The 12,753-nt window shown below is 36.5% G+C and overlaps 2 protein-coding genes across 5 annotated transcripts in view; one reads left to right on the top strand and one right to left on the bottom strand.

Annotated features, from left to right (window-relative positions):
* The window catches only part of CCDC152 (coiled-coil domain containing 152), a 31,537-nt gene extending 21,133 nt beyond the window's left edge, over positions 1 to 10,404 (top strand). For all 4 annotated transcript variants that reach the window (XM_006747541.3, XM_081826078.1, XM_081826077.1 and 1 more), the window contains 5 exons: positions 1,620 to 1,684; positions 4,776 to 4,878; positions 6,720 to 6,847; positions 8,770 to 8,853; positions 9,653 to 10,404. In XM_006747541.3, the coding sequence (XP_006747604.1) occupies positions 1,620 to 1,684; positions 4,776 to 4,878; positions 6,720 to 6,847; positions 8,770 to 8,853; positions 9,653 to 9,802 (530 nt within the window). In that variant the 3' untranslated portion in view covers positions 9,803 to 10,404. The remainder of the gene's footprint in view (positions 1 to 1,619; positions 1,685 to 4,775; positions 4,879 to 6,719; positions 6,848 to 8,769; positions 8,854 to 9,652) is intronic.
* SELENOP (selenoprotein P) overlaps positions 9,911 to 12,753 on the bottom strand; it is a 12,224-nt gene continuing 9,381 nt past the window's right edge. The window contains 1 exon segment of the mRNA XM_006747538.3: positions 9,911 to 11,381. Within this exon segment, the coding sequence (XP_006747601.2) occupies positions 10,770 to 11,381 (612 nt within the window). The 3' untranslated portion in view covers positions 9,911 to 10,769.

The following is a 12,753-nucleotide window of genomic DNA, read 5'->3' on the forward strand; positions in this document are numbered from 1 at the left end:
TCCCTTCTTCTCTGTTTTTCATTTCTCTCTTTCTGCTGTCCATTCCTTCAGCATTTAAACAACTCAGATCTCTCCCATCTCTTAAACAAACAAGAAAACAATGTTTCCTTGACTTTGGATTTATTCCCTCCAATTGCCCTCACTCTTTCCTTTTCAATCAAATCTCAAAGGAATGGCCTGTACTCACTATCCATTTCCTCATCTTCACATAGTCCTCATCTTCACGTAGTCTTCAACTTACAATAATTGGGCATTTCCCAAAGTTTTCAGATTTGAAGTGCTTTCACTTGATCTTTTTATTGTGTTTATTGCCACTGATTATGACCCCTTTAACCTCTCTCTTCTTATCACCACTCTTCCTGCATCTCTGGACACTTCTCAGTCTCCTTACAGGATGCTCTTCTTTGGCCACTTCTAAATGTTTCTCAGCCTACCAGAAATATTCCCTGGAAGGCACCTGGGTGGCTCAGATGGTTAAGCGTCTGCTTCAGCTCAGGTCATGATCCCAGGGTCCTGGGATCGAGTCCCGCATCGGGCTCCCTGCTCAGCGGGGAGCCTGCTTCTCCCTCTGCCTCTCTCTCTCTTATGAATAAATAAATAAAATCTTTAAAAAAAAAAAAAAAGAAATATTCCTTGGATATCTCAAGCAATCAAATTTAGCATAGTAAAGACCTACACTCATCATTTCACTCCTAAAATCTTCCTCCTTTAATTTTTCCCAAACCGATGAACATTTTTCAATTACCCAAATTACCCAACCTACAAAGCAAAGGTTCCCCTTTCTTTTTTGCCTCTGCTATCCATTCAGTCACTAAGTCTCCTAGTAATCTTACCATCTTACTATCTAAATAATTATCTTTATTTTCCTTTTATGTCCTACTGCCACTGATCTAATTTAGGTTCCTGTTATTTTACTTGATCTATTTTTACTGATACCAATTTCTCTAGGGTCAAAACCCTCCCATTCATCCTTTACACTGCCAGATAATTTTTTTAACCTGTAACTAATCATTTCACTTCACTGTTCAAAATTCTTTGACTCCATAACCTAGAAAATAAAATATAAAGTCATTCATATAGAATATGTCCACCTCCTATTAGGATATGGCTTCCACCTATTTAGTACCTCCTCCTCACGGTTTACACTCCAACAATACTGTACTTGAATTGTAATTTTCCCAAACATGCTATCCTCACTCGAACCCGAAGGCTTCTGTACAGTTTTCTGTATGTGAAATGCCTCCCTTCAGCATGGAGTAACCCTTATCATTTAAGTCTCATTGCCAATGGCTCCTCCTCGGTAAATCCTTTCCTGACTTCAAGCCGACTGAGGCTTTTCTTCCACAGGTTCCCATGGTCTTTCAGACATGCTGCCATTATCAAGCAATTATCATAGCACATCGTAACTACTTCCACATCTGTTTTACCATCAGGCTTTTCTTTGAAGAGCTACAATTTTCTTTAACATTCCCAGTGCTATGCACAGAGCCTCATGTGCAATAGAGGCTGTATGTATGTATTGAAAGCATACATGAATGGAAACTTGAAATGTTAAATATTTTCCCATATTAATTAAAAAGTACTATGTACTAGGATGCCCTCTGGTGATTTTTACACAGGTGAAAATGAACAACTAAAAAGAAATGCTGATCTTATGAAAGAAAAGTTGAAATCTCATGAACAGGTGAGTTTATATATTTTTATATTCAATCAAATGCCTGTAGACCATTTGTCTTCTCAAATGAGAAGAAAAGGGGGGTTGTTCTCATTAATGAATACAGCCAAAATTTGGAGAGGAAATAAGTATGTGTATATGTGTGCCAGAATTTTTAACGAATAAAAATCTTTAAAGAAATAACAATTTGAATGACTCTAGTCTCTTTGCGGACTATAATGCACTAGTATATCACTTGCCTTACGTTTTCTTTCCACCAAAAAGAAATGCAACTATTTTGCTACATATTTACATATTTTAAATTATGTTAATAGAATTTTTACTCTAGAGTATACTCTATTTTTTTCAAAGCTTTATTTTTAAGTAATCTCTACACCCAACATGGGGCTCGAACCCACAACCCTGAGATGAAGAATCACACACTCCACTGACTGAGCCAGACAGGCAAACCTAGAGTATACTCTGTTAATTAGCACTTAAAAATTTTTTTATTATAAAATAAATGAATCATTAATCTTTCTGACTTGAGTAATCTGTGTACTTTTATTGCATCATCCAAATGAAAGGAGGATTTTATGTGGATTACCAATTATTTATCTCCCAAAGGCTACCATACCCTCTACTACTTTTTCTTTTCTTCCATGGGAACAACATATGGCAGCAATTATAAAACAGGTAACACAGTACCTAAACATAAAAAGTGCTCAGTAAATGTCAGTTCCCACTGCCCTTTGGGAGGTGTATTATGATAATTTTTTTCTCATCTCCCAGGAGCCAATATGTCAAACTCTGCCACACCTAAGGTTTCCAAAACTCAAATTGGATCTTTATCAAACTTAGAACTTCAACTTGAAGGATCATTTCCAAATTCAATCTGGTCCCACACTTGAGATAATTTAAATATCTCTGGAATATATCCCACCCTTTATTTTTCCTTTCCTTTATCCCTTTTCTTCTTTCCCATTCTTTCCGTATTTGCCTCTAAAGCTCAACTATACATATATATATATATAAGTTAGGGTATAATTGGGGCAGAGAGAGAAGGGGGAGAAATGTTTGCCTTCTTTCTCTTCTAAAATGTCAAACCATAGAATATTGCTTTGCCTAGGATACTTTAGGAGTTTTCAAAGTGGTGGAGATTAAAGAGAAAATACCATCATCCAAGATTCAGAAGTTCTTAATTAGCAGCTGTTCAAAGCAAACTAAAGATGATCTCAATCCAATGAGAAGTCTCTAGTACAAAATGTCCAGGCACATCCAAAACATATGGAGAACCACTCTCTAGGAAAACACTCAGGAGGTACTCAATGGCCTTATCTGTAAGACTGGAAGAGGTTTTGTAACGTGTATACAGAGGATCCTTAAATTTTATAAAAACAAAACACAACATGGGGGTTTTCCCTCACAATTTAAAGTTCCCAGAAGGCAAATGAAAAGAAGGCAACCAAGAATAATTTGTTGGGACTTGGTCCCCTTAGAAAGAGAAAAGAATTGGACTCCTCAGAGCTGACACAGGCTAAAGTTGGGGAGAAGAACCTAGTGTGGTACAGCCAGGCCCAAGCCCACATATTAAAATAACCTTTATGCCTAGAGGCTGGAGTGAAAATCCTGTCTTTCCAAATTAATGGACGCTTTCCACTTCAGTGATGGCATCTTCACGCGGCAAAATCAATGGGGAATGAAAACGTACATAGACTTGTCTCTTGTGGTTTCTCAGAGCAGCAAATGCTTAGTTGAGTCAGGAGTAGTTTAGGAAAGCCACTCTGTAGTTGCCCATCTAGAAATCTAGATGCATGCATGTGAAAAGTGACAATTATGAGATTCACCTTTATATTCACCTGCCAAGCTTTAATCACAGCCAAAGGTTAGATAGTTTGGCCATTCCTACAAGTTGCCAGGCGGGTTGAGTAGCACAAGTAGGTATCCACACTATCTCCCCTTGAACTTATATAATCTCGGCACATGTACCTCCATGTTTAATTATGGACACCTAACCTCTTCAATACCACTGAATATCTGTTGAAAGCTGTGAACACTTTCTGAGCAAAATGCTCAATAGTACACATGTATATATATATATATATATATATATATATATATATATATATGTCTAATTTTCATACAATTCCAAAAAGTTAATGGATCTTCAAAAGCCCATTTACTGGGCCTAGGCTAGGAACTTTTGACTTAAATAATTCGTGTTGGCACTCTTCTTCATTCAACAAATATATCCAGAGATATACACTGGGAGTTGAGGATACAATGGTAAGTAAAAACCAAGTCCCCGCTTTTATGATGTTTAGTTTAGAAGCTTTTCTTGAACCTCTTGCCTTCATTAATGTACCTTTCTTAGTATCCTCTTTTACTTTTATTCTTGCTGCTTTCCTTTTTCCTGCCTACATCTTAGGCCTGTGAGTGGTTTCTTTATGTAGAAACATCTCTCTGGAAAAATTGTAAATTTTATCTTTAGGGGCTTTCTCTGCCAACACATTAGCACAATAATCACTTCTATGCTTCAGCAACCTAAGAAACCAATCACAGGCACCTGGTGAGAACTTCTCAACTCCCAAATTCATCTTTCTCTAGCCTCCTTCTTATAAAGCTAACCCTTACCATGGGTAGTACTTAACCTCCTTCTGGGAATTAGGGATGTATATATAATTTTCAGAAATAGAACTTCAGGCCACATTCAAAGGATTCATCCTATGTTACATTAAGCTTGCCAGTTATCGAACAGAACTTACTATTGGCTCTAAAGTATAGCTTTGGCTTTAATAGACATATTTTAATGCTATCATGGCATTTATTCGTTAACAATTAACAAAATATTTTGAGCATCTATGATATGTTAAACACTGCTGATGAGTATTCAGGAAGCAAAGATAAGAAGATGTTTTCTCTAGATGGTCTCTCTCTCCTTGGACCAGAAACTGATCCTTCTCAAAGCTGATTATTCAAGTGATAAGCAATATCTTTCCCCTCTAGATATGATTACTATTAAAAATTAACATAAACTTGGAGAACTTCACCTTTCTAATTAATGGAAGGTTGTGTGTGTCACATATGTAATTGAGGAATGAATATATATTTTAATCTTTAGGAATATAAGAATAATATTGCCAAACTTATGAGTGAAATGAAAATCAAAGAGGAGGGACATAAGATAGAAATAAGGAAACTTCATCAGGATATGCAGGAAAAAAGTAAGTTTTTTATTTTTAACTTAATAAATTCTAAGACATCATAAAATAATTTAAATGCATGTATAAACTTTTTTCAGTAATTGCCAGTTTTCTTGAATGAACATTGCCTTGATGCATTTTAAAGTTTTGTACCTTTCTATATATTTATGTGAAATAAATTATGACATTTCTAAACTGGATTTATGGTTTTTGTAATTACCATTACTTAATATGAAACAGGTAATGTCCTTATAAGATTACAGTGAAATGTATAATTAATAGCTTTGATATTTATATGGTCTGCATATGGAATATTATTTCAGTAATGAGATTTTCTTCCCTCACTAAAGCAGGTCTCATGAACTTATGTTGAGAGTTAACTGGTTTCATGAAAGTAATAGAAACTTTTCTTAGTATGGGCTCATACTTATGTACAATATATGCAAAAATTTACTGGAAATGTAAGTCAGAATATAAACCTACATCTACAAACTGCTATAAGAAAGCATAGAAGAGGGCGCCTGGGTGACTCAGTTGGTTAAGCAACTGCCTTCGGCTCAGGTCATGATCCTGGGGTCCCGGGATCGAGTCCCGCATCGGGCTCCCTGCTCGGCAGGGAGTCTGCTTCTCCCTCTGACCCTACCCCCTCTCATGTTCTCTCTCTCATTCTCTCTCTCTTGCTCTCGCTCTCAAATAAATAAATAAAATCTTTTTAAAAAAAAAAAAAGAAAGCATAGAAGATAATCTTTGTGAACTTGAGTTAGCCACAACTTCTTGGAAAGAATTAAAAAGCACAAACAATAAAGGAAAAAAATTCTAAATTGAACTTTATCAAAATTACTAATTCTGTCCTTCAACACTGTTAAGTATGAGGCCCTGATCCCAAAGAATGAATATGGCTCAGATTCATTGGGGAAGATGGGAAAAAGAGTCTCTCAGCAGAGAGAAAATAAAAGCCAAGACAAATAGAGGGGGAGACATAGCACATTTTAGGGAATAATAGTCCATCTCCTACCTTTTCTTTGTGCCATATGGGAAGGTTAGCAAGAGGAAGGCCAAAAACTGTGGCTAGAGCTGGATTCTTTGACCCCTTGAATTGTAGGATAAAAAATGGGAAGTGATTAAAGGTTTCTGAGAAGGTGATGGCCATACTTAGAGGTATGCTTTAGGAAGACTAACCGGGCAACAGTGTATAGGATGTAGGGACTTGTGATTGAGAGCCTGGACACAGAGTCCAAGTGAGCTTGAAACTAAGTAAGTAGTGAATTGGTCTTGGATGGAGAGCCCTTATTGGCGGGGCTTGTGGATGAATTGACTCTTTTCTCCCTAAAGTTGGAAATTCCCTTGAGGCTCCCATCCTGAATGACATGGTGTCATTAATAGGAATAAGAAAGTTGAGAAAAGAGGAAATTTGACGAAGCCTAGAGATGTGGTGTGAATATGACAGATGCCCAGTCATGTGGAATAGAGTTTAGCAGGGGTTTGATGTAGCTCTAAAATCATCCAGTAATTTGGAGTCCTCTGTACCTAGGAACCCAAGCTTTGTGTCCCTCTTTAACTACTAAGTCTCCTATTTATTCTCTCTCTATTACATATATATGTATATATAATATAAAATTGATGTTTAAGAATACAAATCAGTTTATTTGTTCAAAAGCACTTCACGGGTAATTTTTGTGTTTCAAGAATTTTGTAAGGGCTTGTCAAAAATATATAAAAGCTACCCTGCATATAAATGGTTTCTAAAATATTTTTATTAATAAAATTTACTTTCTTGTGGATTGTTTAAAATGCTAAAGATATACAAGTTTATAAGATTTTTGAAACATTAAGATGAATTAATTTTATTTACTTTTGTTCAGTTGAGTCAAATGAAGAAAAGCATAAAGAACTAATAGAGAAAAAGGAGGTGGAAATTTCAGAGTTAAATGCAAAGTTAAGAACTCAAGAAAAGGAAAAACAAAGTGAAATAATCAAATTACAGTTAGAGGTAAGTGTGTAAGAGTCTGCTAAATTTGAAGATGCATCCCTTAGTCTAGACTCGACTTTGTTGTTTTTTTTCATCACAGTGAGATAAATTTCAGTAGTTAAAACCCTGACACACACACACACACACACACAGGCTCACTCTCCATCACATGTAGTTCTCAAACATCTGATACAACTAACTACCCTGCCTTTCAGCACTTGGCCTGAAGGTGGGACTCTTCAGTCATTCAAAAGGTCCTGGTTTCCACAGCGGGTACTGTTTCCTCTGAGACTGGAGACCTGTAGCTGAGTCTATGCAAGCTTCATTAGGTCTACCATCCCAGCAGTGGAGAGAATGTTTCTAATCCTTAACATTTTTCTCTCCTCAGCAGAAACTGTGCAACTCTGCTTAACCAATTAGAAACTCCTTTGGCTTTATTAAAAAGAGACAAGTTGCTCCCTAATAAATGTGTGGAAAATGCTTACCGTATGGGCAGACAACCAGATTTTTTTTTTAATGTTAAAGGGACTTCAAATAGGGCATCTCAAAGGCTACAGTTCCAGTTCTAAGCTCTAAAGCCCTTTCAGGAGTTTGTTTAACTAGATGTCAGAATCTCAAAGACATGGATGTTTGACAGTATATTTGTTCTTTTAAAATTTTTATCTAGATTCTACCCATCTCCACTTCCATCTTTCTTCCATTGCTTTTCCCCAGCCTGACTCCCACTTTACCTTGTGTTGCCAGAATTCACCAGCTTAGTTAGCTTACTATTCATGTTCATGAAAGTTTGGTATCTCTGGGGTGCTTGGTGAGGTCCAATGCTGAAATCCATATAAGCTTTGAGCAAAGGGGGCTGATGCTGACTTGAGAGGCATTTGGCTGCTGCTACTTTCTCGGGTCAATGTGCCCACGACACACAGACGGGAAGGGCTGGGGAGCCAACTGAGATCCCGTAGGCCATGTTTCAAGACTTACCATCAACTTCTAATCCCTTTATTGAAAATGTGCATTTTGTTTGCCATTTGGCCCTGTCACTGGTCTAGCCCAAGTCTGTTGTTTACACTGATATACAGAAATTTTTGTTATTCCTCTTCATTGTAACTATCCATTTACCTCCTTAAGCCAGAACACAATCTCACTGAGTTTGTTTTTAGACCACCAAGAGGCTACATCGACCTCAACCTAAAGGGAAAAATTATAATGAAAGACTTTGTGGAACACCTGGGCAGTTGAGTCAGTTAAGCGTCTGCCTTCGGCTTAGGTCATGATCCCAGGGTCCTGGGATCGAGTCCCGCATTGGGCTCGCTGCTCAGTGGGGAACCTGCTTCTCCCTCTGCCTGCCAGTGCCCTTGTTTGTGTTCTCTCTGTCTCTCTGTGAGAATTTTTAAACCTGATTCAGTTTAATGTCAAACCAGTAAGAGTTTCAAACTAAATCAACAAAATTATATCCAAATTCTACTACTCGGCCTCAAAGAGTTTACAGCAGGGTATATGAGTTTTTACCCCATGACTGTTGACTACACTATGTTTTCTTTACAAAAGGACATCCATGGTAACATGAAAATATTTTTATCCATCTTTAAGTTAACTAGATTCCCAACCCTGGTTATCTAGATTCTCTACCTAATATCGTAACAAAAATTTTGTGCTGACTCTATCCCAGAATCTCTAAGGTACTGCCCAGGCATTTGGTACTTTTAAAAATCTCTCCAGGTAATTTTAACATGCAGCAAGGTTAATCCTGTTTGGGTGTTCTTTGCTCTTTCTTAAAACATTGTTTCTTATAGAAAGACTTCTCTATCTTGTGTTAGACAGAGAATATACTTAAATTACAGATTATATGTTTAAAAATATAATAGATTATGCTTATATTTATAGAAATAATTGTTTTTAGTTGTTCAGCTAGAATGTTCTCAATAACTTTCTTTTTAAACTTGATTCAGTTTGATGCCAAACTAGCAAGAGTTCAAACTAAACCAAAATCATATCCAGATTCTACTGTTTTGCCACAGAGTATCTACAGAAGGGTATGTGAGATTTTCTTCCATAGCTATTGCTTAAGAAAATAAAGTTTCTTAGTGTGTTTCTACAAAAGCTGTCTAGTGTTTACTAACAATATACTTAACAGTTTTTCTTAAAATATACCACACAATCAGAAAGATCTTTTGAATAATCTTTAAAAGTCATTTTCAGTTTGGGGTGACTGGGTGGCTCAGTTAAGCACCAGACTATTGGTTTCAGCTCAGGTCATGATCTCAGGGACATGAGATCGAGCCCTGCATTGGGCCATGTGCTCAGCATGGAGTCTGCTTGAGAGATTCTCTCTCCCTCTCTCTACCCCTCCCCACTGCGTGCACGCTCATTCTCTCTCTCTGTAAAATAAATAAAACTTTAAAAGTCACCTTCAATTTAAAGTAATAAATCTTAGCAGTAAATTAAAACATCAGAGAAGTCTTTGACTCTTTGGGCCATCTAAGGAATTCTGTAATATATTCTGAACTAGGGCTGACCTACTATTCTGAAGTTATTTAGGCACTCAGATAATAGATTTCTTTTTGTTCAACTCCTCTTTTATGGTTTATAACTTCAAGCTATATAGGGAGAAGGGAATGAACTAGAATAAATGGTACTAATACGTATTTTGGTATCCTTATTCCAGTTTTACCCCATAAGCTTCTAAAAATAAAATTATAAACCTTTCAAAATAAGCTGTCTTTTAAAATATCTACTTAAACCAGAAATGCAGTTTTTGCTGTTTTGTTGTTTCTTGTATTTAATCTTACTATTTCTGAATTGCAGTAACAAATTTCTTTCTGCTTTATTTAGAAGCTTCAACATCTGCAAGAAGAAAAAAACAAGGAGATTGCATTTCTTCGTAGTACCATTCACGATTTAGAGCAACGCCTCTCCCTTGGCAAAGATCCTCCACTTAACCCTACTGGCAAAAGCTCTTACCTTAAGCGTAGACGGTTTTGAGTAGGACAGTAAATTCATTAGTTGCTACTTAATTTCTTTAAAAGAAGTTGAAAATTTGCTTCTGTCATTAATATACTGCCTAAACAATAACAATGAAAAAGAGAAAGCTTTAAACTTTTTAAATTGAGTTTATTTAAACAAATCCACATTTGTCCAATCGTGTACTACATTCTTGCTTAATAGTATTAACCATAAAGGAGTTCAGGCTTATAGGACTTAGTTTACCTACTGAACCATCATTGACTATGGAAATACTTTCTAAGCAATCAAGAGATAGACAACATTCTTTTATCTTTTCCGTTACGACTTTCCAGACAGATTATCTCAAATTTAAGAGTGTGATACAATGCTAGATAAAGAAAATAAGATATAAGGGCTTCATTCATATGTGATAGTAAAAATCAAGATATGACTCTTAGATATACAAAGCATAAATGGATATTTAAAAGGTAGTCCTAGCAAAATATTCATGTGTCAGTATTTCTGGAACTTTAAAGACAGAATTCACTGAGTTCTTTAAAGGTTTAGTCAGTTAAAAACATAAGATTAAAAAGACAAAGATAATATTTTTTTGAGAAATAAGTAAAGAAAAAAATGGAAAACATGTCTTTGTTGTTCTTTCTCCATTCTAAATTGCTAACTATCCAACAGAAACCCCTAGGTCATAGTTTACGTCTCTGTTCTCATTAAAGCAAGCAGAATGCTGGAAAAAGAAAAAGAAAAACATAACCAAATTCTGCAATCACCTTTGTAATAAAATAATGAAAATCTGGTTTGGGTCAAAATTTCTTGGCCTTAAATTTTAAAACTTGGAAGCCAGTATGATAGATTTCTCCATGTTTGTACAAATCCAATTCTTATTTTTGGGTCATTATTAATTAGGTGGCTTATAAAATGCTGGAAATGAAATTGTCTAGACTGACTTGGGGAGTGTGTCTTATTTAAGTATTTAGTATGGAGGTCATTTTCACATTTTGGCCTTATGTTTTCAGCTTCAACTGGCGCTGGCTTCTGTGGGCTGAAGCTGCTGACTTGCTTGTCAGGCAGCCGGAGGCAAACGTCACTGTCAAGATTCAATGACGTTCTCCTCTGCCCAAAGTCCCTGTCAGCTGCATAAAGAGGGGAGGGTTTCTTTACATTGTCAGGTGATTGCAGACCCTGTTTTTTCAAATATCAGATGTCGTCAGTGTCAGCAACAGCTGTTAGGGGCCAACCCTGAATCTTTAGGCAATTTGCAGAGTAATTGATTTATACATCCCTTTCATCAGAGCCTCCTCTGTGGAACAGAAAGTTGTAAACTTTCACTTCCTGCTGGCAGATCTCAGGTCTCTGGGTGGCCCTGTCTTTGGTGGTTCTTGTGCTTATGGTGGTGATGGAGGCCTCAAGGAGTGGGATGCTCAGCCGCATCTGGGGCTTCTGGTTGCTGATTCTCTGAAACCCCATCAATCCCATGATGCTGATGCTCATGCTTGAGATGATGACCATGGTGGTGGTGGTGGTGATGTGGCTGGGGAGCCTCAGTTGTGTTTCCCACAGTAGCCGAAGATACCATTTTACAGTGGTCTGCAGCTTCCAGGGTCTAGAACGAATTTATAACCATTTATCAACAAATGTATAGGTTTAGCAGCAGTGCACAAAAAGTGATTTGTAGAGCTAAAATATGTAAAATGCAAACCAGTTAATTAGGATTGAACTGGCTTTGTTTTTCTAGGGTCATATTAATGAGATAAAATTGATATCAGTTTCGAGACCTAGACTTTCTATTAAAATTTGGTTCCCATCATACCTAATTATAAACTGCTTCTTGTGCAAAGTTTGCATTTAATCAAAGAATCCTCAAGCATCTTACAAGGAAATTAACATTAATGTTTTCCAAATAGATAAAATAGAGCATAAGATGATTAAAATTCAACAGTTCACCTAAGCTTCTATACTGGTTAAATCAACAGCAGAATTCAAATTTTCCTAATCAAGAGCATTTCCTAAATTTTTAAGAATTCTGAAGAAGAATTTAAGAGATACATAAGGCTTAAAAAGAAAGCAAACCGCTTACATCTGCAGAAGCAAAGCTAAATAAACTGGTTAAAAGAACTTACATTGATCGCAGTAAAGTCAAACAAATATCAAATCTTAGAAGCAGCTGAACTACATGGAACCTTTCACACCTGTGTCAATCCACCATTCTATTCTAATTTAATGTTATATTCTGAAGCAAACTAATTTCTCTCTGATAATTCAAAAATGCCAATAAACTGCTCGAGATGAGTCATTTTTCATGCCTCAGCTTATGTCAGGAAATGTTTTGAACTTCACTAGTTTTGTTACTGTGTCCCTCCTGTCGAGCTGTGGGGGGCAAGGAGCACATTCCTGCCCATCTTCCGCTGAGCAAGAGGTTCCATTCTGCATCAATCTAGTTAATTTGCTGCAAGTCTTTTTTATTGTTTAGTGTGCCCATAAATCATAGGCTCAAAGCTTACAGATATAGCAGTGTCATACGAAACTTCTACCTAAAGTGATTTGTAAGTAAAGTTAGTGAGTCTTTGGTCTCTCAAACTGATCTTCTAAGTGTTATGGTTCATTGTTTTGAAAAGTTAAAAATTCCACTGGATTTTTGCACACAACTATTCAATGGTACATGTTTTGGTTATTTCTAAATTACTTTTGAGAATTCAATGCAATTTTTAAAGTTTGTATTCAAATTCCACTTAGTTAACACAGTGTAGTATTAGGTTCAGGTGTACAATATAGTGATTCAACACTTCCATACAACACCTGGTGCTCATCACGACAAATGAATTCCTTCATCCCCATCACCTATTTCCCCCACCACCCCCACCTCCCTCCCCTCTGGTAACCATCGGTTTGTTCTCTGTAGTTAAGAGTCTGTTTCTGCAACAAATGTTGGAGAGGTTATGGAGAAAGGGGAACCCTCTTACACTGTTGGTGGCAAT

Source organism: Leptonychotes weddellii, chromosome 7 (assembly GCF_054177405.1).
Source record: "Leptonychotes weddellii isolate Sample4059 chromosome 7, ASM5417740v2, whole genome shotgun sequence".
NCBI classification, from domain to species: domain Eukaryota; kingdom Metazoa; phylum Chordata; class Mammalia; order Carnivora; family Phocidae; genus Leptonychotes; species Leptonychotes weddellii.